Source organism: Dunckerocampus dactyliophorus, chromosome 13 (assembly GCF_027744805.1).
Source record: "Dunckerocampus dactyliophorus isolate RoL2022-P2 chromosome 13, RoL_Ddac_1.1, whole genome shotgun sequence".
Taxonomy (NCBI): Eukaryota; Metazoa; Chordata; class Actinopteri; order Syngnathiformes; family Syngnathidae; genus Dunckerocampus; species Dunckerocampus dactyliophorus.
In genome coordinates this window covers 6,106,412-6,132,846 of record NC_072831.1, presented here as the reverse complement: position 1 = coordinate 6,132,846, position 26,435 = coordinate 6,106,412, and the positions used below count along the sequence as shown (strand labels likewise).

The window sequence follows — 26,435 nt, the reverse complement described above, 5'->3', positions numbered from 1 at the left end:
CGATTGATAGGTCACACACATTTGTGAATTTTGCCGTTCAGCTCTTTGTTAGAGAACAGCAAGTTGTACTAAATGCACTGAAACATTGACCAGTTGGACATGTGCATTCAAAAGTTTAGAGAAGGTCAAATTAAGTTTGCTGTAAAACAGGGGTCTCAAACTCAATTTGACGGGGGGGCCACTGGCGGTAGAGTCTGGGTGCTTCTTTAATTTCTTCTTCTGTGGTTTCTGCCCAATTCTTTTCCATTCTGGCGAGGAGCTCCTCCTAGATGACATGTAAAATGGTGACTCGGCTCACTGAGAAGGGACGGTTCTAGAAGTTGATCGCGGCGATATTAAAATAAGGTTACGGTGCATTTTAGGTTCATCCTGAAATTTCACCTAAAAGCACAATATCCCAAACTTTTTGTGAGTAGTGTACAGTCGTACTGTTCATGTTTTGTCGTCAACTTGAAAGATTTGCTGTTTGTATTGTAGATGTCATATTTACTGCCTTTTCTGTTGACATTTTAGCTTCTATTCTATTATGGAGCAACAGACCGCTGGTGTCCTGTACAGTACTATGATGAGATTAAGATGGAATTTCCAACAGGAGATTTCAGACTGTGTGAAAACGGGTTCCGCCATGCCTTCGTTCTGGACGCAGGTCGAGAAGTCGCTGAAATGGTAGCCGAATGGATCAAGGCAGATTTCAGGACATGACTTTTTTTATTTTTGGCTTTTTATTCTTTGGCCCATGAAGTTCTTTTCATGATAAATACAGGTATGTGAACATGAAACAACTGTGCAAAATGTTTTGTGACACTTTAAAATACTGTTTTATTCATGAAAGTCTGTTTAGAGACAATTGCACATTCCAAGTACAGATTCTAAGAGCATCACTTCAAGACAAAAAGTACAATATTATTTCAATGGGTTTGGATGTTCAGGAACAACTCGGGAACCACCAAGGCCCAATCTTACCATGAATTGGAGACTAACGGAGCACCAGTGTGACCTGGCGGTGACCCTAACCTCGATACATTAAATCTTTTCATGCCAAACAATATGAGAATACTGAAAAAGCAGAAGAGGGAGAAAATTTGGCACTACAGTCAGTGCGTTTACATGCACTAAAACAGTCGGATTCCCGAAATAGTTCGGAATCTCCATTTTTCATACTTCTATTGAAAGTCCCTGATTACAAGCACCATCCCTAACTTCGAAACACTGTGCCTCCGAAACAGTAGAGGTCGATTTTGGTCATTACAGTTTGTTTAGCTATATGGCTAAAGCTGGGGTGTCCAAAGTGCAGTACATTCTAAAAATCTAATTTAACAAGAAAACTAAAAAAAAAAAAAAAACAGCAGAAATGGAAAAATCAACTCAGAGTAAAGTCAAAATATTAACAGAAAAAAGTTGTAATCTCTTGGTAACGAGTACCGTAAATTCCCGTGTATAAGATGCTACTTTTATCTTAAACTTTGAATCCTGCAGTTTATACAGCAGTGCGGCTAATTTAGGGCTCAGTTCTAATCTCGTGACATCTCCTTAATTCAGAACTACTACTAATCGTTTAAATACTGTGCCACTCGCACAGTATGAGCAAAGCATCCGTTGGTGCATGACGTCAGCCTCCCTCTGGGCTCCTCTGGCTCCCTCTGGTGGACAGAGGCAGCATTGCAGAGCCATCTATCCAGCCATCCGTTTTCTCTGCCACTTGTCCTCCAATGAAAAGCTTTTCTCAGGGAAAATGTTAAAATTGTATTTTTTTCATTTTAAACTCGTATTGGTAGGTGGTATATTTCCCAGCTACCTTTTGAGTGTTAAGTTGCTGTGTAATGAGTTTAGCGTTCTTTGTCAGATGAAACCGAGTCAGACTGTTATATTGAGTAATGACCTCCTGCGATTACCAATGGGTTGACAAGCTAGTCCAGTCCGGCCTATATATGTACAAATCTGTCTTTTCCTGTAAATTTTATGAGTGCAGCTTATACACCGGAATTTTTTGTAATTGTTCGAGGATAATGTTGAATTATGAAGGAAAATGACATCATTTTAGTAGCATAAAGTCGAAGTATTAAAGAAAATAAAGTTGTCATTTTTGGAAAATTAGGTTGGGGGAAAATTCTAATATTATAATATGTTAAAATATTGCGAGAAGAAAGTCAAAATACTAAGACAAAAAATATACAGGAAGAAAGTTGAAATAGTTGGGAAAAAAAAACAACAGCAGAAAAAAAGATGTAATTTTACAAGAAAAAGAATTAAGAGAAAAATAAGTCATTCTAATGAGAAAAAAGTCACAATTTTACAAGAATAAACTAGTAGTATTTTAGTAGCATAGAGTTGAAATATTAAAGAATAATTTTTTTTAAGTCATAATTTTATAATATGAGAAATAAAATACATAATTTTTGTCATTGTCATTTTTGGAAAATTAGGTTGGTGAAAAAGGGCATAAGGTCAAAATATTACGGGAATAAAGTCCTAATATTACGAGAATAAAATTGAAATATTTGGAGAAAAAACCCCAGCAACAATTGGAATAAAAGAGCAAAGACCGAAGTTCAGAGAGAACACTACATGCCGATATTTGGCACTACGAGAAGCCATCTGGTCAAATGGATAACATAACTTTCCACATCTCGTATGTGCGCTCGCTAAATGTTTAATGTGTGTTTAAATGAATCTGCTTTGCCTTTTGTGGTTATGGTTCTCTTCAGAGGCATAGAAAAAAAATGCCCTCGTGTGTTGGCTTGCTTTGACCACCTACCGTATTTTTCGGACTATAAGTCGCACTTTTTTTCATGGTTTGGCTGGTCTTGCGACTTATGCTCCGGAGCGACTTATGTATGTATTTTTTTTTTCCCACGCTGGACGCTCTAGGCTTGTGTGCTAGTATCTGCTAGTTCTAACAGTCCTGCACCGCTGAAGATTTACAATGTAAACATCAACTTATAAAGACAAGTGAGAAAGACGGAACACAAATGCCCCCCAAAAAATAAAATTATATTCTGCAGATTACAAACTCCAAGACAACTAGTTATGTTATGTTGTTTAGGCAAAGTTATCTGAATAACTGTTAATACGTTACTTTAACATACCACCTATTCACGGTACCTTAACAGACACCTTTTTAGCCTGTTGTTCTCCATTTTTATTGTTATTAATATAACTTGCCTTTCAAGATGAAATGTCTTCCTCCTGGTCTCTGATTTTATCAAATAAATTTTCTCCCAAACATGCGACTTATAGTCCGGAAAATACGGTAGTTAATACAAACTTTCCACTACGCCGTGAATTATTTTTAATTCATGGATTACATGTCAACGACTTTGTCTAAAATGTTCTATATTATGGACAGTCCATTCGGACTTCATTGAATAAAGTTTGATTAAGGATGTTGTTTGTGGAGGTTTTTCTCCCTCAATGCTTTGAATTTCGCAGCTTCACTCTAACTTTTTCAAAAATGTAATCATGAATAAATCATGCTGTTTCGTGGTTGAATACGGCCTATTATTAGTTTTACAAATATGCATATTTAAGCTAATTTTGCTTTGGAATTTTTAAGCATAAAAATTGATAACTGAACATAAACACAAATACAAGGCATTCGGAAGACACATATCAAAGACGTCATGATGATACTGTATGTAGTATTCCAAACCCGTCACGAGGTGTCGGTAATGTTTGCTGAGACACACAAGCACCAGACTTGATCACTGGCATGACAGGCTTTTCTTGCAGGTTTGAATGATCTCCCAAAAGGCACAATAATCCCTAATAAATAAAAAAAAATCCGGAATAAAAACATAGGATGCAGTTGTGGCCGTAAGCCATGGCAAACTCAACTCTGAACCCCTTACGTCACTTCTTGTCCTCTATCACCGGAACGTCTAATTTATGTCTTAAATGGCGTATTTTCTATTATGTCTACTGTCTACTATCACGCCTGCCAATTGTTCTCCAATGCGTGTTATTTTCTTATTACAAAAATATTCCTCTCCTAATTAAGGAATCCTACTTTGCAGAAATACACCGGGTCTGGAAACCAATAACCGTGATAAACGAGGAATGACTGTATATTTACTAAAAGGCAAAGAATGCTTTTTATGTTATCTACCGTCGTTATTGTTTAGTTATCACCGATTAACAAAACACAGACATATGCTTTTCAGTCTATTTTAATACAGTTGTGAACACAAAACTGAACCTTTGGCGTTAAAATACTGTTTGATATGTTTCAACGGGGATGTGCTTAGGCGTCATGCCACGTATCGAAACTGGTTTCTTCACAAATTTTCTGCCACTTTTTAAACAGGTAGGGGTTTATTTTATCCACATATTTAAATTATACTGTTTTTTCCTCAAGTGTTGCGATTTTGCACTTTCTTCGGTGGTCCGTGAACACACCACAGTTTCTGTGAGATTCACAAGTGACACTTCTATACCGTGACTCAGATTCTCTCAGATACTGGGGGCTCCTACTGTAATTTCTAGGGGTGTAACCATACGTATATCTGTATGGAACAGATACACATGCGTACCGAACCGCGACCCCTGGATCGTACAATAAGCACTTTCATATATGTTTGATCAACTTCTGACGGCACTCTGTGCTGAAATCTTAGTGTAATTACGATCAACTACTCTGGCTTAGGTTGCATTGTCAAGCACAGAGCCACTGAGCTCCGCCTCCCACATTCATATCATGCTGAAAAATTTGAAAAAATGTTGGCAATCTCAATAAAATTCTAATTAAAAAAGGCAAGGTAATTTATTTTTTATATCGAACCGTAACACAAAAGTATTTTGTGTATCGTTGCACCCCTAGTAATTTCTGGCAAGTACAAAGTCCTGACAGAATTAAGGTGATGGAACAGGGTTGGGAAACTTTTAGATGTCATTACTGATCCCGAAATTTGCATTACAAAACATAACTTCATGTCAGAGCGACAGGAGAAACCGTTGAAGAAATAGTACACCAAATCTTCAAAGCACATGCAAGCAAAGTAGTGGATGGGTGTCAGACAGATTTTGCATATGGAAAATGCAGCTTTGCTTAATTGAAATGAATTTGACTGCCACTACGGAGCCCCTGAGGGGACATGCAAGATCTCTCAATGTGAAGGAGGAAGCTTTTTGGTTTTCTATTCAAAAATACGGTAGAGTAACAGCTCGGACTGCTATGTTTGGCTTGGTCACTGGCAGAACGTTAGAGAGGACTATTGACCTGTCTGACAGGACAGACAGACAGCAAACATCCAACTGAATGGCAGGCAACAGTAAGGTACAAGGCAGACAGGAAATAAACAGGACACATATGGTTATTTCAGTGAATGAGATTTAGTTGATATCGATTTTACGTCTGGTCAACATGTCCTTTCAAGGCTATCTACTGTAAAACTGCCTGCTATCAGTGACTACAAATAACAATGTTGTGCATTCGTGTTAAACCCTCCTCCACCTTATCCCGGTCGAGTCCAAAATTGAGCTCTATGGCATCAGTTCTATTCAGCACGTTAGGAAGCAGAGCAACATGAGCCCCACAAACCACCCCTACTGTCGGATGGTCATGAACAGGCCCATGTGCTGTACCATCTTGGATGAGACCAGTCTCAGCTACAGCACTGAAGACGGGTTCTACGTGGGTTTTGGCTCTCCACCAAGTACTCAGTCATGTTTTTGGGAGGGATCAAGTACTTATTTTCCTCAATGAAATACACATTAAATTACACTCTTTAGTTATTGTTATTACCTCCGCCAAGCGCGGCGCGGAGGTTATATTTTTGCCGGCATTTATCTGTTTGTCTGTTTTGTATTCAAAATAACTTGAAAAGTTCTGAATGGATTTGGATGAAATTTCAGCATTTGTCGGAAATGGGATATGGAAGAATTGATTCAATTTTGCCCGTGATCCATCCATCCACCCATTTTCTATGCCGCTTTTCCTCATTAGGGTCGCGGGGGCATGCTGGAGCCAGTCCCAGCTGACTTTGGGCGACAGGCGGGGTACACCCTGGACTGGTCGCCAGCCAATGGCAGGGCACATATAGACAAACAACCATTCACACTCACATTCATACCTATGGACAATTTAGAGTCTCCAATTAACCTAACATGCATGTTTTTGGAATGTGGGAGGAAACCGGAGTACCCGGAGAAAACTGAGCGTGATCCAAAATTCAAAATTCACCCTTTTCCCTAAAACAAATTACCTGCTACTTGTTAGAAAGCCCATAATTTACCATGTTTTGTGTTGTTTATGCTTATGCTATGTTTATGTTTATGCTGGTAATGTTTAGATTTGGGCGTTGTTTTGTCCCACTGTGTTCGGCCGTCAGTGAACGCACCGCAGTAGTGTGACGTTGCATCAGTTAAAACGTCTTTTTTATGACTTCTCAGACGCTGTACAGTACCACAGCATAAAGCCTTATAAAGACCACAGTTTACCAGTGCTTGCTGCCGCTTATTGACCAAATCCACCAAACAGAGGACAACTTGCCGTGTTCTTTGACTTGAACACACATCTATACCTTTGACCGCTCCAAACCAGTGCATCCTTGGAGACATCTCAACACCCTGAGAACCCTCTCCGTTTCACTACTACTGCCAACTTTCTCAACCGATTCAATCCATTCCAACATCAAACTGTTCAACACGTTCACGACATTCAGGCTACCTATATTTATATTGGAAAAAAAAAATCAAAATTTTCCCCAAATTCACACTTTTCCATAAAACGGCTATTACCTACTACTACTTCCGCATTTCTCAACCGATTCAGACCAAAGTCAAAGTTCTCAACTCATTTGTGACATTTAGCCTTCCCGGTACATTGCGCTGTCATGTTAGGTTTTAGCATGTTAGACTTTAGCATGTTAGCATTGCTAGCATACTAACGTTAAATACTGGTGTTTTTAACCATTTTCATGGGTAGACACATATATAAACACTTAGCACTGCCATGCTAGATGTTAGCATGTTAGCATTGCTAACATGTTAACATTAGCATAGTAGCATTTTTTTAGCCATTTTCATCAGTAGACACTTATATGAAGACTTAGCACTATCATGTTATGTGTTAGCATGCTAATGTTAGCATCGCTAGCATGCTAACATTAGCATAGCATTTTTAGCCATTTACATAGCAAGACACATATATAAACACCATTATTATGCTAGGTGTTTAACATGCTAATGTTAGCATTGCTAGCATGCTAACATTAGCATAGTAGCATTTTTAGCTGGTTTCATAGATAGACTATTATATAAACTCTTAGCACTATAATGGTAGGTATTGGCATGCTAACATTAATGTGTATGGAGCTTGGTGGTGGTCTGCACTGTCAGAGTGCTTTTCTATTTTTTCAGGATTTTTTTTTTTATATACCGTGTCTGTTTACAATAAACCTACTACAGTATAGAAACTATGGACTATTCATATTTTTGTATAATATTGCGATTTCAACCACTGCAACCTCAGGACTGTTCTCCCCAAATATTACCCACATCTCCATATTCCTTTATCCAACCTACAGACAACTCCTCAAGCAAGCTCCCCCTATAAGTTCAGCTGTTAAAGTGTGGAATGAAGAAACTGATCAAGTACTTCAGGACTGCTTTGGCTGCACAAACTGGGATGTGTTTAAAACTGCAGAGGGGAGGGAAGATTGTACTGTTGATTTGGATGAATATGCTTTCGCTGTTACTGGCTACATTAGCACATGCATAGAGACTGTTACCACCACAAAGTATTACAGAAAATACCCTAATAAAAAACCCTGTATCGACTGTGATGTAAGGGCTAAGCTACGTGCTCGTTCGACTGCATTTGTCATGGGCACCGCTGAGGACTACAAAAAGGCCAGATATGACCTGAGGAGGTCCATACGGGAGGCCAAAAAACAGTACAGACAGAAGCTGGAGGGCTACTATTCCACCTCAGACCCTCAGCGCATGTGGGCGGGGCTCCAGCACATCACAGACTATCGACAGCGAAGTAGCGTAGCCACGTCCAGCCAAACCACACTTCCAGATGAGTTGAACGAGTTCTACGCCCGCTTTGACACCCAGACTCCTGATGAGCAGAGAGGGTGGCTGAACCTGGGGAGCACACAGTACTCACCTCTCATGGTGACATCAGCTGATGTGCGCAGGGTTCTGAACAAAACAAACCCACGAAAAGCAGCAGGCCCAGACAACATCTCAGGCTTGATTGAGATTTTGGCTTTTCAAGGCGATGCTCTTCAACTTTTGATCAGCTCATGAACAGCATGTGTGAGTTTAAATGCAAACTTGAATACGTTGCAGATTATTTGTCTCCTTTGCTCCTGTTTTTCTTTTTCTATGCTGCTATCCTTACAATCCAGCAGCGCAAAATCGTGTAATACTACATAATGTCGTCCTTGTCTTTGGAATGAATTTCTATAATTATTTTAAGATTGAAGATGACTAAATGAGCACTTAGTAAAGCACTAAATAGAATAATGTAAATACCTGAGAAAGGAAATGAACCAAAGCTAGAAAACAACTGTACTGTTAAAACAGTAAAAGCTAGTTTTGTCTAACAGTTCATACAGTACATTACTGTGCATTTTCGGGGTGTGAGCAGAGCCTGCAGGCTGCCACCGTACGGTGGAACTCCTCCAAGGTAGCTACCAGTCACATCCTCGTTCTAAACTTTGTTCTCTGTCAGGGAATGCCAGGTCAGGTTATTGAATGAGCAAATACAAATCCCAAAACCATGCACTGCTTTTTATATTTGCTTGTGTGTTTTGAGATAAAGTTTTTTTCCTACTATGGCGAAATACTTCCTCTGACTACAGAATAATGTTGGCTTGATATCAGGTAGGTACGTTTATCCTTACCCCACGAGGTGATACTGTATCTTGCATGGAGCTCCAGAGCGAGGCCAATTTAATTCTATCTTGCGTTGTTTCCATTGATCAATTTTTACACCAGTAGCGTTCTTTTTCCCACCAAGCTTCTTGGAGCCCATTCCAGTCTTGTGCAGGTCTACAATTGCTCCACACACAAAAAATAGATACTGAATTTGGATATTTTTTAATAGCAGTAAGCTATAATTAGCAAACCTATGAAGAAATACAGGTGGTCGTAGGGTTACGAGCGAGTTCATGCCTAAATTAACACTTACGTCACTCACACTGTACACAGAACACTTGAAGCAGCACAAATGATCCTGAAGAGTCAGCTGAATGCCTAGAATAAGATCCAGGCAATTAACACATAGACCCTGCCAGTAATCAGATACCTCGCCGGCATAATACCCTAGCCACTGGAAGAGATGTAAGACACTGATATCAAAACAAGAAATCTCCTTACAATGCATGTAGGCTTCCACCCCAAGTCCAGCATCCTGAGGCTATACACTAAGCGAAAAGAGGGGGCCCGAGGACGAGTCAGTGTCACAGGAACTGTCCAGGAGTAAACAACAGGCCTCAAAGAATACATCAAGAAGATGAAAAAGTGATTCCCCCTGTTAAACCATAAAATAACAGAGACTAATTGAGATCTACCAATATGGTAAAGGTTTTTAAAACATTTCTAAAGCTTTGGGACTCCAGCGAACCACAGTGAGAGCTATTATCCACAACCCCGCAACAACATCCAAAGAACTGCAGGCCTCACTTGCCTCAGTTAAGGTCGTTAAGGTCAGTGATGACTGCAGCAGGACAATGATCCAAAACACACCAGCAAGTCCACCTCTGAATGGCTGAAGAAAAACCAAATGAAGACTTTGGAGTGGCCTAGTCAAAGTCCTGACCTGAATCCTATTGAGATGCTGTGGCATGACCTTAAAAAGGTGTTCATGCTGGAAAACCCTCCAATGTGGCTGAATGACAACAATTCTGCAAAGATGAGTGGGCCAAAATTCCTCCACAGCGCTGTAAGAGACTCATTGCAAGTTATCACAAACACTTGTTTGCAGTTGTTGCTTCTCCCTTAATAATAAAAAGTTTCATTTAAAAACTGCATTTTGTGTTCAGTTGTGTTGTCATTGACTAATATTTACATTTCTTTGATGATCTCAAAACTTTTAAGTGTGACAAACATGCAAAAAAATAAGCAATCTTGAAGGGGGCAAACACTTTTTCACACCAGTGTACACTTTTATAGAGTATCGCTGCAAAGTCTGCTAGTCAAGCCATGACCAAGGACACGCTGTGGTCACCATAAACAGTGGATGAACTCTTATCCATCTAAGTTCTTATGCAACATTATATAAGGTTATGCCACTTGCAAAGCTTATGCGTCGTAACGTACTGTGTTTGCTAAGCCGAGGGTGTAGGTGATGACGGCTGGTAAAAGAGGCCAGGACACTGTGCCACTGATACCTTCTCTTCAGGACAGTGAAAATAAAGCAGCATGTCAATTCTGAAAGTTTGGGGAAAACTCTTATTCACTTCTTCACTGATGTTTTTAAAGGGACGTTAACATTGAGGTGACTTTTGATGTTCAGATGTAACCTCATGCAACATTGCATCATTTCACTTGGTCAATAAATGTTGCAATAGGTTGGCCCTGGTTCTGTTGTGCCCCCCTCAGAAATGTTTGGAGACCAAACTTTCAACAAACTTTCACGGGGGTGTGTGATACTGCAAATTTGGACATCTATCCGATACATAAATACAGACTGACACAGATTCACTTTTATTGCATACAATTGTTTCAGCAAAATAAAGTCATTAGTGGTAAAATAATGGAGATGCTGATACTGATATCTGCTGCAGCGCTTCCCTCAGGCTAATGTTGTGTAATGAACACATTATGGTTCTTCTCCTGGATGTATTTCACAAATAAACACTGCAAAATACGTCAAATACTGAAATACAAGTTATAGAAAGAGACTCCAAACCCTACAAGTGATTCGTCCTGAGGATTTCAGACCATAGCTTAAAAAACAACAACCGTAAAATAGAAAAATGTTCAAAAAAGATTCAGTATTGAGTAGCTGCACCATTCTTGTTAATCAGCTCAAAAATGGGTGTGGGCATGCTTGATGCCAGTGTTTCCAGGAGGCTAGTGGGAACGTTGCTCCAGGTGGTGAAGATGGCTCCACGGGGGGCATCCACTGTCTGGAACTGATGGCCATTTTTTATAAACTTCCCTTGTCATCCATCCCCAAATGTTCTCAGTTAGTCAGGCAAGCGTTGTGAACTGCAGCGTTGTCTTGTTAAAAAAGAGCACAGACGAGGGCCTTCAGTCATGAGGGATGCCCCCTGCAACATCTCCACAAAGCCAGCTGCCGTTTGACGCCCCTGCACAACATGGAGCTCCTAGATCAAGATGTCACCCCTTCCACATGCCATGTTGAAAACACCTCAGGTGGGATCTCCTTGTCATGCCAGTAACGTTGGAAGCCATCAGGACCGTCAAGGTTCCATTTTTTTCTCATCAGAGAATAAAACTTCCTTCCACCTTTCAATGTCCCATGTTTGGTGCTGTCGTGCAAATCCAAACTTGTCCTTAAAACACAATTTGTGTGTGCTTGTTTAATGAACATAAACACATAGTGTGTCCAGCCTTATGATGGTGATACTATGATGGTGATACCTGGACACTCAATTTATTCTCTTTTAAGTTACGTAGGACACATTTCTATTTAATAAAGATATTTATTTGTATTATTATTATTATAAATGTTTATTTTTTAAATAATTGCATATTTGCCAGGGGCCTTGGAATTGTCTAACGGTGCCCCAAGCACTAAGCATAAATAAAATGAAAAGTTAAGCCATGTGATCGTTATCAGCCGTTCTCACTCATGGATGATCAGTGTCGGAATCGGCAGCAATGAGGTCAACATATGATGGGAAAACGTCATGTTAGGAGCATAGAGTTAAAATATTAAAGAAAACATGTTTTTTTAAGTTGCAATATAATGAGAAACAAAACAAAATGTAATTTGGGGAAAATTAGGTTGGGGAAATATTATTTATTGTATATTATTTATTATATTATTACTTATATTACTATTTATCATTATTATTATTTATTATCACAATAAAGTCAAAGTATTATGGGAATAAAGTTAGAATATTACAACATAAAATTTACAAAGACTGAGAAGAAAGTTGAAATATTTGGAAAATTAAAAAAAACAGCAGCAAAAAAGAGCAAAGATTGAACTTCATACTAATACACTCACGTACAGTGGTGTGAAAAAGTGTTTGTCACACTTAAATGTTTCAGATCATCAAACTAATTTAAATATTAGTCAATGACAACACAACTGAACACAAAATGCAGTTTTTAAATGAAACGTTCTATTATTAAGGGAGAAAAAACCCAAAGCTACATGGCCCTGTGTGAAAAACCTAATAAGTGGTTGGGCCACCCAACTGCAATCAAGCGTTTGTGATAACTTGAGTAAATGAGTCTCTTCCAGCGCTGTGGAGGAATTTTGACCCACTCATCTTTGCAGAATTGTTGTCATTCAGCCACATTGGAGGGTTTTCCAGCATGAGCACCTTTTTAAGGTCATGCCACAGCATCTCAATAGGATTCAGGTCAGGACTTTGACTAGGCCACTCCAAAGTCTTCATTTTGTTTTTCTTCAGCCATTCAGAGGTGGACTTGCTGGTGTGTTTTGGATCATTGTCCTGCTGCAGAACCCAAGTTGGTTTCAGCTTGAGGTCACCAACAGATGGCCGGACATTCTCCTTCAGGATTTTTTGGTAGACAGCAGAATTCATGGTTCCATTTATCACAGCAAGTTTTCCAGGTCCTGAAGCAGCAAAACAGCCCCAGACCATCACACTACCACCACCATATGTTACTGTTGGTATGATGTTCTTTTTCTGAAATGTGCCGTTACTTTTACGCCAGATGTAATGGGACACACACCTTCCAAAAAGGACTGTCTCGTCAGACCACAGTGTATTTTCCCAAAGTTCTTGGGGATCATCAAGATGTTTTCTGGCAAAATTGAGACGAGCCTTAAAGTTCTTTTTAGTCAAAGAAAAATCAGGAAGGGGCAAACACTTTTTGACACCACCGTACATTACAAAGCTTTGATGCAGTTGTTTCTTGAAATAAATACTGTATAACATCTCAGCATATCTACATGTGTGGGTTTACAACATATGAAAGTGGCCCTTGCATCCTTTAATTTTTTAGTATGCGACTCTCAGTGGAAAAGGTTTAAGCTGATGCACCGATGACCTCAGGATCTCAGGAGGGAATACCCAGGATTGGGTTCTGTACATGATTGTCTCCCTGGTGGTCTTCAGGCTGGCAAGTGGGTCGATGTGAACTATTGTCTCCCATGTTTCTGATGTGCCAGAGATGAATTGGTTGGGCACTGTGCATTGGAAGTGTGACACAATCCTGTCAGTCCTGGATAAAGTGGTCCACTTCCCACGCTGGCCATGTCTCTCAACACTTTGCCAAGTGCCCAGCTTTCAGCCACTTTGTGTGACCCATTGTGGTCCCCATGCACAAGACTGCACAAACCGGAAACCCCCTCTGTCCATTTACAGTCTCTCATACGCAAAGATATACAGTAGACGTACTGGAGGGTCCAGAAGTTAGCAATGACAACGTTTTTCGGATTTTGACAATATGCTGTAGATTGGGGGAAATAAGTACTGTATATCATCTCCTGCTGATTATGTAAGTTTACCTTTTTACAATGCTACATGAAGGTAGCTTTATTTTGACAGGGAGAGAGACTGTGGTCTGGAGCCCCTGGTAGCCTGGCTCACTTCTGTTTGGTTCTGAGAACTTGCAGAAGTTTCTCTCATGGACTTTGTTTTGAGGGTTTTTGTGCGCTTTTGGCATTTGCAACATTTTTCTTTTGCGGTTGCTTTTGATCCTGCAGCGCTTATGTGATCGCAGAATTCTGAATTTGCAGCATTTTGTTTTATACTGTTTGTGTGGTTTTTGGTTTGGCGTCATTTCTGTGTTTGGAGCGACTGGACATTGCTGCGGGTTCGCCCCTGTCGGCCACCGTAGCTTTGAGGTCAAAAAGACGAATCATTTGAATGGAGCGTGTTTTTCGGTTAATGTTGAAAATGTACGCCCACATTTTTCCTTCGTTTGCATACATTTTCCATTTCTCGCGTCTTGTTGTCCAACTATGTTCTTAATGTATTTATGTCACTTAACGTCCTTCATAGCAGCCTATTAGCTTGCTAATACACGGCGGTTGACTCTGTAGGTCTTTGCTAACTAACACAGTTACGCCGTGTCTCAAAAATGTCAACACAAAACGTTTTTATAGTAGAGTAATCTCTCGATTTAGTAGGATTCCTTATTTATATATCAAATATTTTTGTAGTTGGAGCATAGAAAACCTGTTTACGACCTACTGCATAGTTTTTAATATTATTAGAGCCCTCTAGACATGAAATAACACCCCTATAGTCACCTTTACACTCATATTAGCCAATATAGTGGACTTAAAAAAACAGAGACAAACATCAATTTACAAACTACCGACCAGTTTCCTTACAGTATTGCCACAATTTTCTAAAATAATCAAGAAGCTACTCAATAACAGGTTGGACAAATTTATCAATAACAACGAATTGCTTGCGGATAGCCAATGCGGATACAGAGCTAACATTTCAACCTCCATGGTGCTGATTGAAATTACGGAGGAAATTACCAACGCTATAGACCACAGAAAGTGTGCAGCTGTGGTATTTATGGATCTGACAAAAGCTTTGGATACAATTAATCACAATATCCTAATTACAAAATCAGAAAGGTACGGAATCAGAGGGTTAGTTTTGAATTGGGTCAAAAGCTACCTAGCTAACAGGAAGCAATATCTGAAGCCTGGAACATTTGCAAGTTTAAATATTACGTGTGGAGTACCCCAGGGGTCAATACTGGGACCACAACTGTTCAACTTGTATATTCATGAGATTTGTAAAGTGACAAAAGACCTAATGTTAGTATTATTTACAGATGATACTACTGATTTTTGTTCTGGGGAAAGCACACAAGAGTTAATTAAAAAGATGATTTGATAAAAACCGATTATTCTTGAAAGTAAAACTAAAATAATGCTATTTGGGAATAGCAGAAGGACACACACAAGCAAACACAAATTGACGGTGTGGACATTGAAAGGGTGAACGAAAATACTTTTTTGGGGATCATAATTGATGAAAATTTGAGCTGGAAATCTCACATTAAAAATATACAACATAAGGTGGCGAGAAATACCTCAGTGTTGAATAAAGCAACATTGGTGCTTGACCAAAGATCACTCCACACTCTTTACTGCTCATCACTAGAAAGGCAATCTTCACTCGCTAAATGTACTGCAAAATACATCAGTTAGGATAATCCATAATGCCGCGTACAGACAACATACGAATCCTTTATTTCTAAAATCACAAATATTAAAATTTGCTGATTTAGTACATTTTCAAACAGCTAAAATGATGCATAAAGCAAACAATAACCTGCTACCCAAACATGTCATCCAATACTTTTCTACAAGAGAGGAGAAATATGATCTCAGGGGAAAACTAAACTTAAAACACTGATAAACGAGAACAACGCTAAACACCCACAGCATTTTAGTAAGTGGAATTAAATTATGGAACGGATGGAGTAAGGAACTCAATACACTAAGATGAGCACTAAGATTGAGTAAGGAACTCAATGCATAAGATGACCGATTTCAAGAAACAGCATAAGCAGTTTGCAAAATACAAGGAAGAAGAGTCTTGAATTTGTTATGTTTATTTGTATTTATTATTATTTATTTATTATTATATCGATTATTATATATGATCACTATTTATTATGATTGTGGAAAAACCTTGACAATGAAATGAGCATATTTTTACATTACCTTATCACTTTTGTATGTATGAAAAAGATCACATATGAAATACAGGAAGTGATAAATGTACAGCAACATGTGAAAGCCTGCCATTGGCGATCAAGTCTGGTGCCTGTTACTAGTGACACCTAGTGGCCAGTAGACTACAGTTCATCAACGTCTTGTATTGCCTTCAAGGAAAAGTGCACTTTATGTGAGACATGAACACACGTTCTGTGCATTTTATAGATACAAAAACAGATAAAACAGATGCAGGTGATTAAGGGGACACACCTACGCTGCCTACAAAGACCGCTACTAAAAGACCTCCAAAAACCTCCAACAAGGTTTTATGGTTTTAAATCCATGCTGTGGCCATGCAGTAACGGACACATTCATGGTAACATGTAATACTGACAGTATTTTGCTGTATTTTGGGCAGTTTAAGCATTACCGGAACTTCCTTCCTTGATTTGATTGATTTCACATAGCAACACAGAAACGTACGCTCCACCTAGCGTTCACTTTTCCAAACTCAAAAACAAAAGCACCCCAAACAGTGGCGACAGGTCAAGTATGCAGCGTTACCTTTTGCTAGCGGCCTGAGGCATTATGAGCGCGGCGCTAACGCCCTGCCAGCGAGTGTGTGGTTGAAGCTAGTCGCTAACCAGCTAGTAGCTAGCCGGTGTGGTGTGCTGAGGTGTCACTACGCCAGTAACGTAGTTAATTCATGTTAATTGTTCATAAATTAAATGTTAAATGTTAATAAAAATAATAAGAAGAATGTCACTGTAGCTTAGCTAAGATACACGCCACATTATATGCAAATGCAGCACTGTCGGCGCTTTTTGGAGGGTTTTTTTCAGAAGGTTTTAAAGGTGGAATTACGTGCATTCTTATCTGCCTTTTTTAGCAGTTTTTATATCTTTAGAACGCACGGGAAAAGAGAAAGACGTGTGTTCATGTTTTATATAAGGATTGTGGCTGATGGGTAAAATAAAAAAGTGCAGTTTTGCTTTTAACTGTATTTGTATTTTAGTTCATTTCGAACATTTTTTATGCTTGAAAATGCTTAATTTAGGTCAAGAATATGTAACCTTTGGCGTTACGTTTGCCTGTGTTTCATTCTGATTATAATCATGATCAACACGTTAAAAGCTAAAACACAAAAACGACACAAGTATTTGTATCGGCCCCTACAGTTACCCGGTATCGGATCGGTACCAAAATGTGCAGTATCGCCCACCCCTAGTGTTTGGAAGTGACATCAGTACACACCTCCCCTGTCCTGTGCATGAAGTTGGGAGCGTGCAGAAAGCATGTGTGCATGGACTGCGCCGCACAGCACAGAGAGGCAAGATGGGGATGGCCAGTGACGACCTGCTGGTAACACTCCAGATATTACCTGCTTTCTTTTCAAACTGTCTCTTCTTGGCGCTGTACGACTCCATGGTGCTGGTGAAGCGCATCGTGTCGCTTCTGAGCTGCTCCAGGTCCGCCGGCTCGGGCGAGTGGCGCCGCATGTTGACTACGGCGGGGCTCCGCTCCATCTGGAATAGTTTCCTCCTGGACGCCTACAAACAGGTAACCGGCAGAGCTTCAACTCTAGCAAAGTCGCCCGCAGTGTAATGTGTTAGCAAAGGCGCGATTCCTGTATGTCTGTGGTTGATTTAATGCGAATGAACGTTTTTGTTAGTTAATTTTAGCACGTATACACAGCGTTAAGCTTCAGGCCCATTTTTTGGTCGGCTCCGGTTCTGATTATTAAAAGTTGGCCGATACTGCTGTTAAATGTTGCTATTGGTCCAATACCAAGTAAATACAGGACCTGTATTGCTAATAGCAAAAGGTTTGCCTGAAAATGATCAAGCTTATTGAATGATTCTGTGATTTTCCCTTTAATTTATTGATCATGGTTATAATTAGAATATGAAACACAGGCCAATCTCACTTATTGGTCAACAATTGTATCCAGTTATTCCCTATTGTTACATGCAACTGTTTGACCAAAATAGTCAATGGTGGAGGAAAAAAAGCAGGATCTACTGTTGGCTCTCATGCAAATCCTTTTTGCACTCAGAGCGCTCTTGTGCACGGTGTCCCTCGCTCCATTGCAGGTCACCTTTCACAGACTCGCTCTTTCATGGATTTTTTTAGTGCAATTTTAGTACTTAAAAAAGTGTTTTTACAGAATATGAATGCTGTTACAAGCCGAGTCTGCCCCTTTAAGAAGAACTGCATTGTGGGAAGGAGAGTGTTGTTTTGTAGTCTTCTGCGTCCTGATTGGCTACCGTCTCCTGTTGTGGTCACGGCCATACACGGCTAGCAAACTAGCTAACCGTGTGAGCTGTTTGCTCACCGACAATACTGTAAATAATAGAAGGAACAGAATAAGCCAACCGTGCGACTCCGAACGCTGCACGGCCGCAAACCCTCCCCCCGAAAAAACCCACAATGCCGACGAAATGGCAGAAGAAGCCAGCCACCCCACAGCAAGCCGGACACGCCGAAGGAAGGCTAAAGCCACGTGGCTGCAGGGCGCCACCGAAGGAACAAATGAATCCTCGGCTCACGGAGGACGATGTGGGGGAAATAAACACGACGGCGGGAGCAACACGGACAAAAAAAACGCCACGGCCAGAGGAGCGAAACGCACGCGTGAGTCACTTAATAATTTCTCGTGTCCAACCAAGTAGGTTGTTCATTAAAATTCAACGAAAATTGAGAAAATGTTAATGCCTGTCTGAGAAATGTGCATGCTGAGTGGCTACTTCGCGGATTTCACTTATTGCGGGCTATTTGGAGAACCTACCCCCCGCGATAAACGAAGAACACTGCACAAGGACTTCATTATCGAGTTTCTAGACATAAATCCATCCATTTGTATACCACTTATCCTCATTAAGGGTCAAAGGTGAGTCGGAGCCTAGTCCAGTTCACTTTGGGCTGGAGGCAGGGTACATCTTGTACTTGGTCGCCAGCCAATCAGGGCACATATAGACAAACATTCACGCTCACATTCACAGCTACGGACAAAGTACAGTCTCCAATTAACCTAACGTGCATATTTTTGGACTGTGGAAGGAAGAACCCCTTCACACACACACACACACACACACACGCACACGCACACACACACACACAGTGAGAACTTGCAAACTCCACACAGAATTATCCAAAGAGATTTAAAGCCTCGAACTCAGGACTGCCAGCCTGCTAACCACTCGCTCACCATGCAGCCCAGTTACTAAACAATACGGCAACGTGAACAACACAGCAACAAAAACTGTCAACTATTGATCTCATAACACCAGTGTCAGTCCGATTCTGATACTAACGGTGGTATCAATAATATCGATATTTGGATCGAGTGCCCCCCCCCCCCCAACACACACTCTGTTTATTGCAGGATTAACTCGGCTGCATGTGTCTGCTGTGATCATGTTTCGTTGTCGTCATAATGGGACAGCGCAACTAGAAATAACACCGTCAGGCGAAATGAGAGCAACCGTGTCGGACCAGGCCGCGTTAAGGCTCACTAGAATGAATCCTGACCGGCTTGCACCACCTCAGTTGGAATGTTTTTGTGGCAGGCCTGCTCTATGTTGTCTTGAATGACTTTGGGGATGACTGTTGGCACGCAACAGCGCCCTGCAGGGCTTCAGGTAGGAGGGGTTCTGGTTTTCTTGACACAATTTCAAGTCAACAGTAACATGATGTTCTCCAAATGTAAATATTTGACTGACGCCATCATCCGGCCTCAACTAATTTAATCATTGTTGATTTAACAAACACCGCCCCTGCCAAAAAATTATGGAATCACCAGTCATTCAGTGTCAAGGGTGTTCATTCAGTTGTTTAGTTTTATAGACAAAAAGCAGATTACAGACATGACACAAACTAAAGTCACTTTCTGGCTTTAAGGAACACTAAACTAATTAGGGAAAAGATTGTGATAGTCAGTAACAGTTCAGAAACACTTCTGGAATCTATCAATTCTGTGGAAAAAAATATGGTATCACTTTGTAAATTTTCTTTCCCAAAACACCTCCATCAGAATAAATCTGTTTGTTAGCCTTGCAGTTAAAAAGGAGTGATCACACCTTGGAGAGCTGTTGCACCAAGTGGGCTGACTGCATCATGGCTCCAACACAGATTTCACTTGAAATCATCAAGCAATGTTGCAAAAGATGTTGGTTGTTCACTCGGGGTGCAACTTCGCCTGTCATGATAACAAATTTTGCTGGTTGATAATTGTGCTACAAATTATTGGCGATATCCGATATTATCTGCAAAATTTTTGAAGACCTTTTGTTTTCATTTTTTTCTGGTTGACCAAGGAAGACATCAAGGCGTCAAGACCCAAAACTTAAAGCAATATGTCTTGAAAACAGAAAATGCACACCAAAGCAAATGAGGAACAAATTCAAGATTCAAGATTCAAGATTCAAGAGAGTTTTATTGTCATGTGCATGGTAAAACAGCAGTTATACCATGCAATGAAAATCTTATTCTGTTCATTCTCCCAAGAAAAGAAAGAAAACAAATGAAAGAATAAGAACATAAGAAACATAAACACATAAACATATATACCAATAAATTAAGCAACAACAACAGACGAGACATTAATACAAGTAAATAATACAAATAAATAAATAAATAAAGTGCTATGAGTGTGTGCGTGTGTTGCGTGCGGCGTGTGCGAGTGCTTCGTTGAGGAGCCTGATGGCCTGTGGGTAAAAACTGTTTGCCAGCCTTGTGGTCCTGGACTTCAAACTCCTGTAATGGGAAAATGGGAGGAAACTGGAAAATGTATAGTTTTCAGCTATAACTTCAGTCACGTTATTTGAGTCTGTATAATGTCTGGGGAGTCTGACTGTTACATTTCAATACAGGGTGTCTCTTCATGTAAATGAAATGACGTCAGGTCAGGTGAAAGATCAAAAAGGATACCATTGTGTGATCAGGCTATCTCTCAGAGGCTGCCTCCCCAGTAAGTACCAGTAGGGGGTCCTGAAAACATCTGTTGACACCCAAGTATTACCTTTTGATGCCATAGACAAAGCGGCATCGGGGAAGCGATTCATTTCTTTTACAGTGTAATTCATTTGCATGCAATGGAGTATAAAGACTTGGAGCCGGGAGGCCCTCGGGGGCCAGACATCTGCAGACTGCCACTCACTGTGTATGTTGTCTGACTTCGTTTGCAAAAGAAATACTGAAAACTGAGCAAACTCCCCGTCTTGATTTCAGGCATTCTCTTTTCTTAAGAAATCATTTGTTCCACAACAGACGGAACTGTAAGGAACCGCCTAAAGGAAATGGGATTTACATACAGAAAAGCTGAATCAACAGGAAAAAAACGGTTTACAATGCGCAAAGAGAAAGCAATCGTGGACTGTGGATGACTGGATGAGAGTCGTATTCAGTGATGAATCGCGTATCTGCATTGGGCAAGGTGATGATGCTGGAACTTTTGCTTGGTGGCGTTCCCATGATACCTGCCTGAAGAAGACATGCAAGTGCCAAGGGGCAGCATGTCAGGTGAAGGCTGTCATTACTCTTCAATGAATGCACACGTTTACGTTGACATTTTGGACACTTTTCTTATCCCATTAATTGAAAGGATGTTTGGTGGATGATGAGATCATTTTCCAAGATGTTAATGCATCTTGCTGTTTCAGCAAAAACTGAAAACTTTCCGTGAAGAAAGACACATAAGGTCAGTGTCAGGGCCTGCAAATAGTTTGGATCTCAATCCAATTGAAAATCTGTGGTGGAAGTCGAAGAAAATGGTCCATGACGAGGCTGATGTGGAAACAGCAATCCGAAAAAGTTGGAGCCAGATTGGTGAAGAGTAGCGTTTGTCACTCATTGCCTCCATGACTCAGAAGCTGCAAGCTGTCATAAAAGCCCGAGATGTTGCAAGGACTAGTGGTGTATCGAAGTGTGCTTTTCTTTCTTTGTTTTTCATGATTCCATAGTTTTTTTTTCTTCCGAATTGAATGAGTCCATCATTTTTGTTCCCTCTGCTTGGTCTAAAAAGTAACTGTTACTGACAACCACATTTTTTCCCTTAATTTCGTTTAGTATTTCTTAAAGCCAGAAAGTTGCCATTTTTGATGACTTTAGTTTTGTTTTATGTTTGTGTTCTGTTTTTTTTTTTTTTTAAGGAAAACTGCACTTAAAAAAAAAAAAAAATTGCTCACAATTCACACATATTTATTTCCCTTTTCTGTGCGTTCTAAAAAGAGAGAACGAGTTAGCACGAGCCAGCTAACATTGCACATCATGGGAGGCACCTATTACCACCATAAAGCCCGCTTAAAAAAACCCTCTAACAACATTTTATTGTTTTATGTACATGCTGTGATGAGCCAGTAGTATCCACTCTTCCGTCTGTCCCGTTGCAGTGGTTTGAGGCGTTGTGAGTGACGCTGAGACTAGCGAGGCATTGTGTTACTCTGCCATATAAATCTAGTTTTCCGTGTTAGCCGCTACAATAAATATATCGCTGTAGCTTGGTTAATATGCAGGTCAGTTGTGTCAATGGAACCCTGTTGGTGTTTTTTTAAGGGTTTTTTTTAGGGCTTTATCGTCAAAATAGGCACCTCCCATAACGTGCAATGTTAGCTGGCTCATGCTAACTCGTCTTCTCTCATCAGAACGCTCAGAAAAGGGAAATAAATATGTGTTTATGATGGATGATGGGCAAAATTCCCCCCCAAAAAGTGCAGTTTTCCTTTAATACAAAATGAAACAACGGAATGAGCATCTGCCAAGACAGGTGATTCTATCGTTTTTGCCAGGGGCGTAACTGCAACAACTGACTATCCCGTGTTCAATGTCACATCTCAGGGTCACAGGTGTTCTGGGGCATTCACTATGTTTACACGCACGCCGTATTCCTGCATTCAGAAACCTTTGAGGCTTGCAAAGCCCTTTTAACCATTGCCAATTCCAAGGGTGTCCATAGGGCGGTTGCGGCACAGAGTTGTTTTATTATTAGCCCTTCGCACGTTCAAAAATACAACTAAACAAGAAAATGCTCAAAACTATACAATAGCAACAATTTGAAAAAGACAAGTAACGTTGAGAGTAAAGTTGAAATATTAGGAAAATAAAGTCATAACAGGGAAAAAAGAAAAAAAGTTTTGATATTATGAGGAAAAAAGTTGTAATTTTACGAGCATAAAGTTTTAACATGAAGAAAAAAATCGGGGCTGTCAAATTATTGAAGGTTTTAATCAGATTAATAACATTTTTCAAATTAATCATGATTAATCACCATTTGCAAATATGAAATATGCAGCAAATTGCACTTCCGCATTAAGAATTACGTCAGTGAGTGATAAGAATGTCCACTTGGTGTAGTTTGGTTTAGTTTAGTTTGATTTATTTCAAACATGCATACAATGTTACATTGAAATACGTCACATGTTCACAATTCACGGCTCAGCGTGTCCAAAAAGGAGCAGGAAGAAGCAGAGCTTATTCAATTCTACCACCTCTCCATATCACAGCAGTCACTAATTCTGTTATAGATTTCTTCACTCCCTGTGTCCATATGCACTAATCACAAAAGTCACAAAAAGGTGGGGACATCAGGCCCCCGAGCGAGACTGCAGGATGAGGCCAGAGCACCCCATCACCTCCCCAGGCAAACACCCCAGGCCCCGAATGCACCCATCCAATGCCCAGCACCCCAGCAGCCACAGGGTGTCCGCTACATGTAATTGATCGTACCAATACAAAATAAAAGCCGCCACACCTTAGAATCGCCTGTCTGCAGTGTCAGCACCTGCTCATGAGTGACCAGAAAAAAGTACGCGTCTTGTATTGATGTTGTCTTTGATCCTTATTACCTTGCAAATAAAAAATAGTGCGTAAAATATGTAGTGAATTGACAGCAGCTTGTCACATGCCAGTCTATGCCAGTGTGTGTGATCGCTCACGTTTTAATCTCATTCGACTTTCTGCCGTCTTTTACCCATTTTGCACTGCCTCTCTGGCGCTAGCTAGCTAGCTTGTTTTTGTCCCACAGGCGAGCTAGAAGTGACTATCACGTTCATGCTAACTTACTTTTTAAAGTGTCACTCTACAGTCTTGCGCTCTTGTTATCATTTTTATACTTACGGCTTGTCTTCAAAACATTAGATGTGTGACGAAGTAGTTCAACAAACACGTAGTGTGTCCAGCTTTATGTAGCGATGCTATCACAGGGGTCTCCATCAGTTAGCTTTGATGCTAGCACAAGCTCACCAGCTGATGTCGAGAGCTTCACCAAACAATATTTGCTTCACCTCTTAGTGTTTTTAGAAGTGTTCTATTCAGACAGGACACCTGTAGTTAATGACAAACGAGCACACAGAGTGGAGATGTATTTTGTAAATAAAGTACAATTACATGTTGGCAGTCACATAAAACACAAATAGCTCACCTCTCCTTTCTTTTTGTCAAAGTAGCTTTAAGGGTGCTGCAAGTTGCTATCTTAACTCTGGGCTCTCATATACTCTTTTATACAGGACAGGTTTCTATAACAGAAAGATTTCAATTATTCTATTTTGTTAATTGTGTTATTTTGAACAAAATAATATATTATTGAATAATTCATTTATTCATTAGTTTTACTCTAAAACAGGCATCAAATTAAATTGAGGTTTGTGTCAAATACTAAATTAGGAAAAAAAAATGAAATAACAAAATAAACAAAAATGTTGTAGTTCTGTACAAGTCACATAGTCCCATGCAGCCTACCACCACAGCTTCAGGAAATCATAGGGGAAACCCTGAGCCCCCACATACCCCGCTGCCCACAAACAAGGAGCCAAAGTGGCCAAACCCACAAGCGTGTATGATCCATGGGCAGGCCAACTGTTCTTCATCATGCCACCAACATGTCAACAACATGCGTTCACGGTGGCACCTAATATGCAACCATTTGGACCTCGTCATTGCGACGCTCCAAACAGGATACTCCCGGAAGAAGCATCCACCAAGCCCAGGCGCCAGAGAGCACCATCTGCAGGCTGGTCTGGCCCCAGCCCCAGCCCCCGCCAGAGAACAGCCAGCCACGCAAAAGCATTGAAACGCCAAACACCCAGAAGCCTAGGGAAGGCCAAACCCACCCACAGAGACCACAGCACACACCCGTCCAACCCGACATTCCACCCAGAAGCCCAACACACCCAACCCCTCATGCTCTGTGTCTTATCAAACCTTTTCACACATCGACAACTTATTTTCTTTTTTATTTGTTTATTTAGACCACACAGACGTGCATGATAAATAAGCTATTGTGATGTTCAGCCACATTGGAGGGTTTTCCAGCATGAACACCTTTTTAAGGTCATGCCACAGCATCTCAATAGGATTCAGGTCAGGACTTTGACTAGGCCACTCCAAAGTCTTCATTTGGTTTTTCTTCAGCCATTCAGGGGTGGACTTGCTGGTGTGTTTTGGATCATTGTCCTGCTGCAGAACCCAAGTTGGTTTCAGCTTGAGGTCACCAACAGATGGCCGGACATTCTCCTTCAGGATTTTTTGGTAGACAGCAGAATTCATGGTTCCATTTATCACAGCAAGTCTTCCAGGTCCTGAAGCAGCAAAAAAGCCCCAGACCATCACACTACCACCACCATATTTTACTGTTGCTATGATGTTTGTTTTTTTCCTGAAATGCGCTGTTACTTTTACGCCAGATGTAATGGGACACACACCTTCCAAAAAGTTCAGGTTTTGTCTCGTCAGACCACAGAGTATTTTCCCAAAGGTCTTGGGGATCATCAAGATGTTTCTGGCAAAATTTAAACGAGCCTTAATGTTCTTTTTCTTCAACAGTGGTTTTGGTCCGTTCCATAATTTAATTCCACATACTGAAATGCTGTGGGTTTTTAGAGTTGTACTAGTGTTTGAAGTTTAGTTTTTCCTTAAGATCATATTTCTCCTCTCTTGTTGAGAAGTATTGTATGACATTTGTGGGGAGCAGGTTATCGTTAACTTTATGTATTATTTTAGCCGTTTGAAAATTTACTATATGAGCGATTTGTATGTTATCTATACGTGGCATTATGAATTATCCTCGCTGATCTTTTTTCCAATACATTTAGCGAGTGAAGATTGCTTTTAAATTATTACCCCATATCTCCACACAATAAGTTAGATATGGTAATACCACAGAACAGTAAAGAGTGTGGAGTGATTTTTGATCAAGAACAAATTTTGCTTGATTCAATACTGAAGTATTTCTCGCCACCTTTTGTTGTATATTTTTGATACGAGATTTCCAGCTCATTTTTTTCATCTAGTATGATCCCCAGAAATTTATTTTTATTCACCCTTTCAAATGTCCACTCCATCTATTTGCATTTGGTCGTACGTGTATCCTTTCTGCTATTTCCAAATAGCATTATTTTACTTTTACTTAAGTTCAAAGATAATCTGTTTTTATCAAACCATCTTTTTAATATGGCCGTTTAATCCGTGACTTTTTAAAATGAGCTCTTTTGTGCTTCCCCCCAAACAAAAGGCAGTAGTATCCATCCATCCATTTTCTATGCCGCTTCTCCTCATTTGGGTCACGGGGGTATGCTGGAGCCTATCCCAGCTGACTTTGGGCAAGAGGCGGGTTACACCCTGAACTGGG

General features: G+C 40.3%; 1 protein-coding gene across 2 annotated transcripts in view; it reads left to right on the top strand.

Moving 5' to 3' along the window:
- Positions 1–595: 595 nt before the first annotated feature.
- dio2 (iodothyronine deiodinase 2) overlaps positions 596–26,435 on the top strand; it is a 46,094-nt gene continuing 20,254 nt past the window's right edge. For both annotated transcript variants that reach the window (XR_008573315.1, XM_054795483.1), the window contains exons 1-2: positions 596–763; positions 17,091–17,374. Coding sequence is in view for 1 of the 2 variants with exons in the window: in XM_054795483.1 (XP_054651458.1) it covers positions 751–763; positions 17,091–17,374 (297 nt within the window). In the remaining variant the exon portion in view is untranslated. The remainder of the gene's footprint in view (positions 764–17,090; positions 17,375–26,435) is intronic.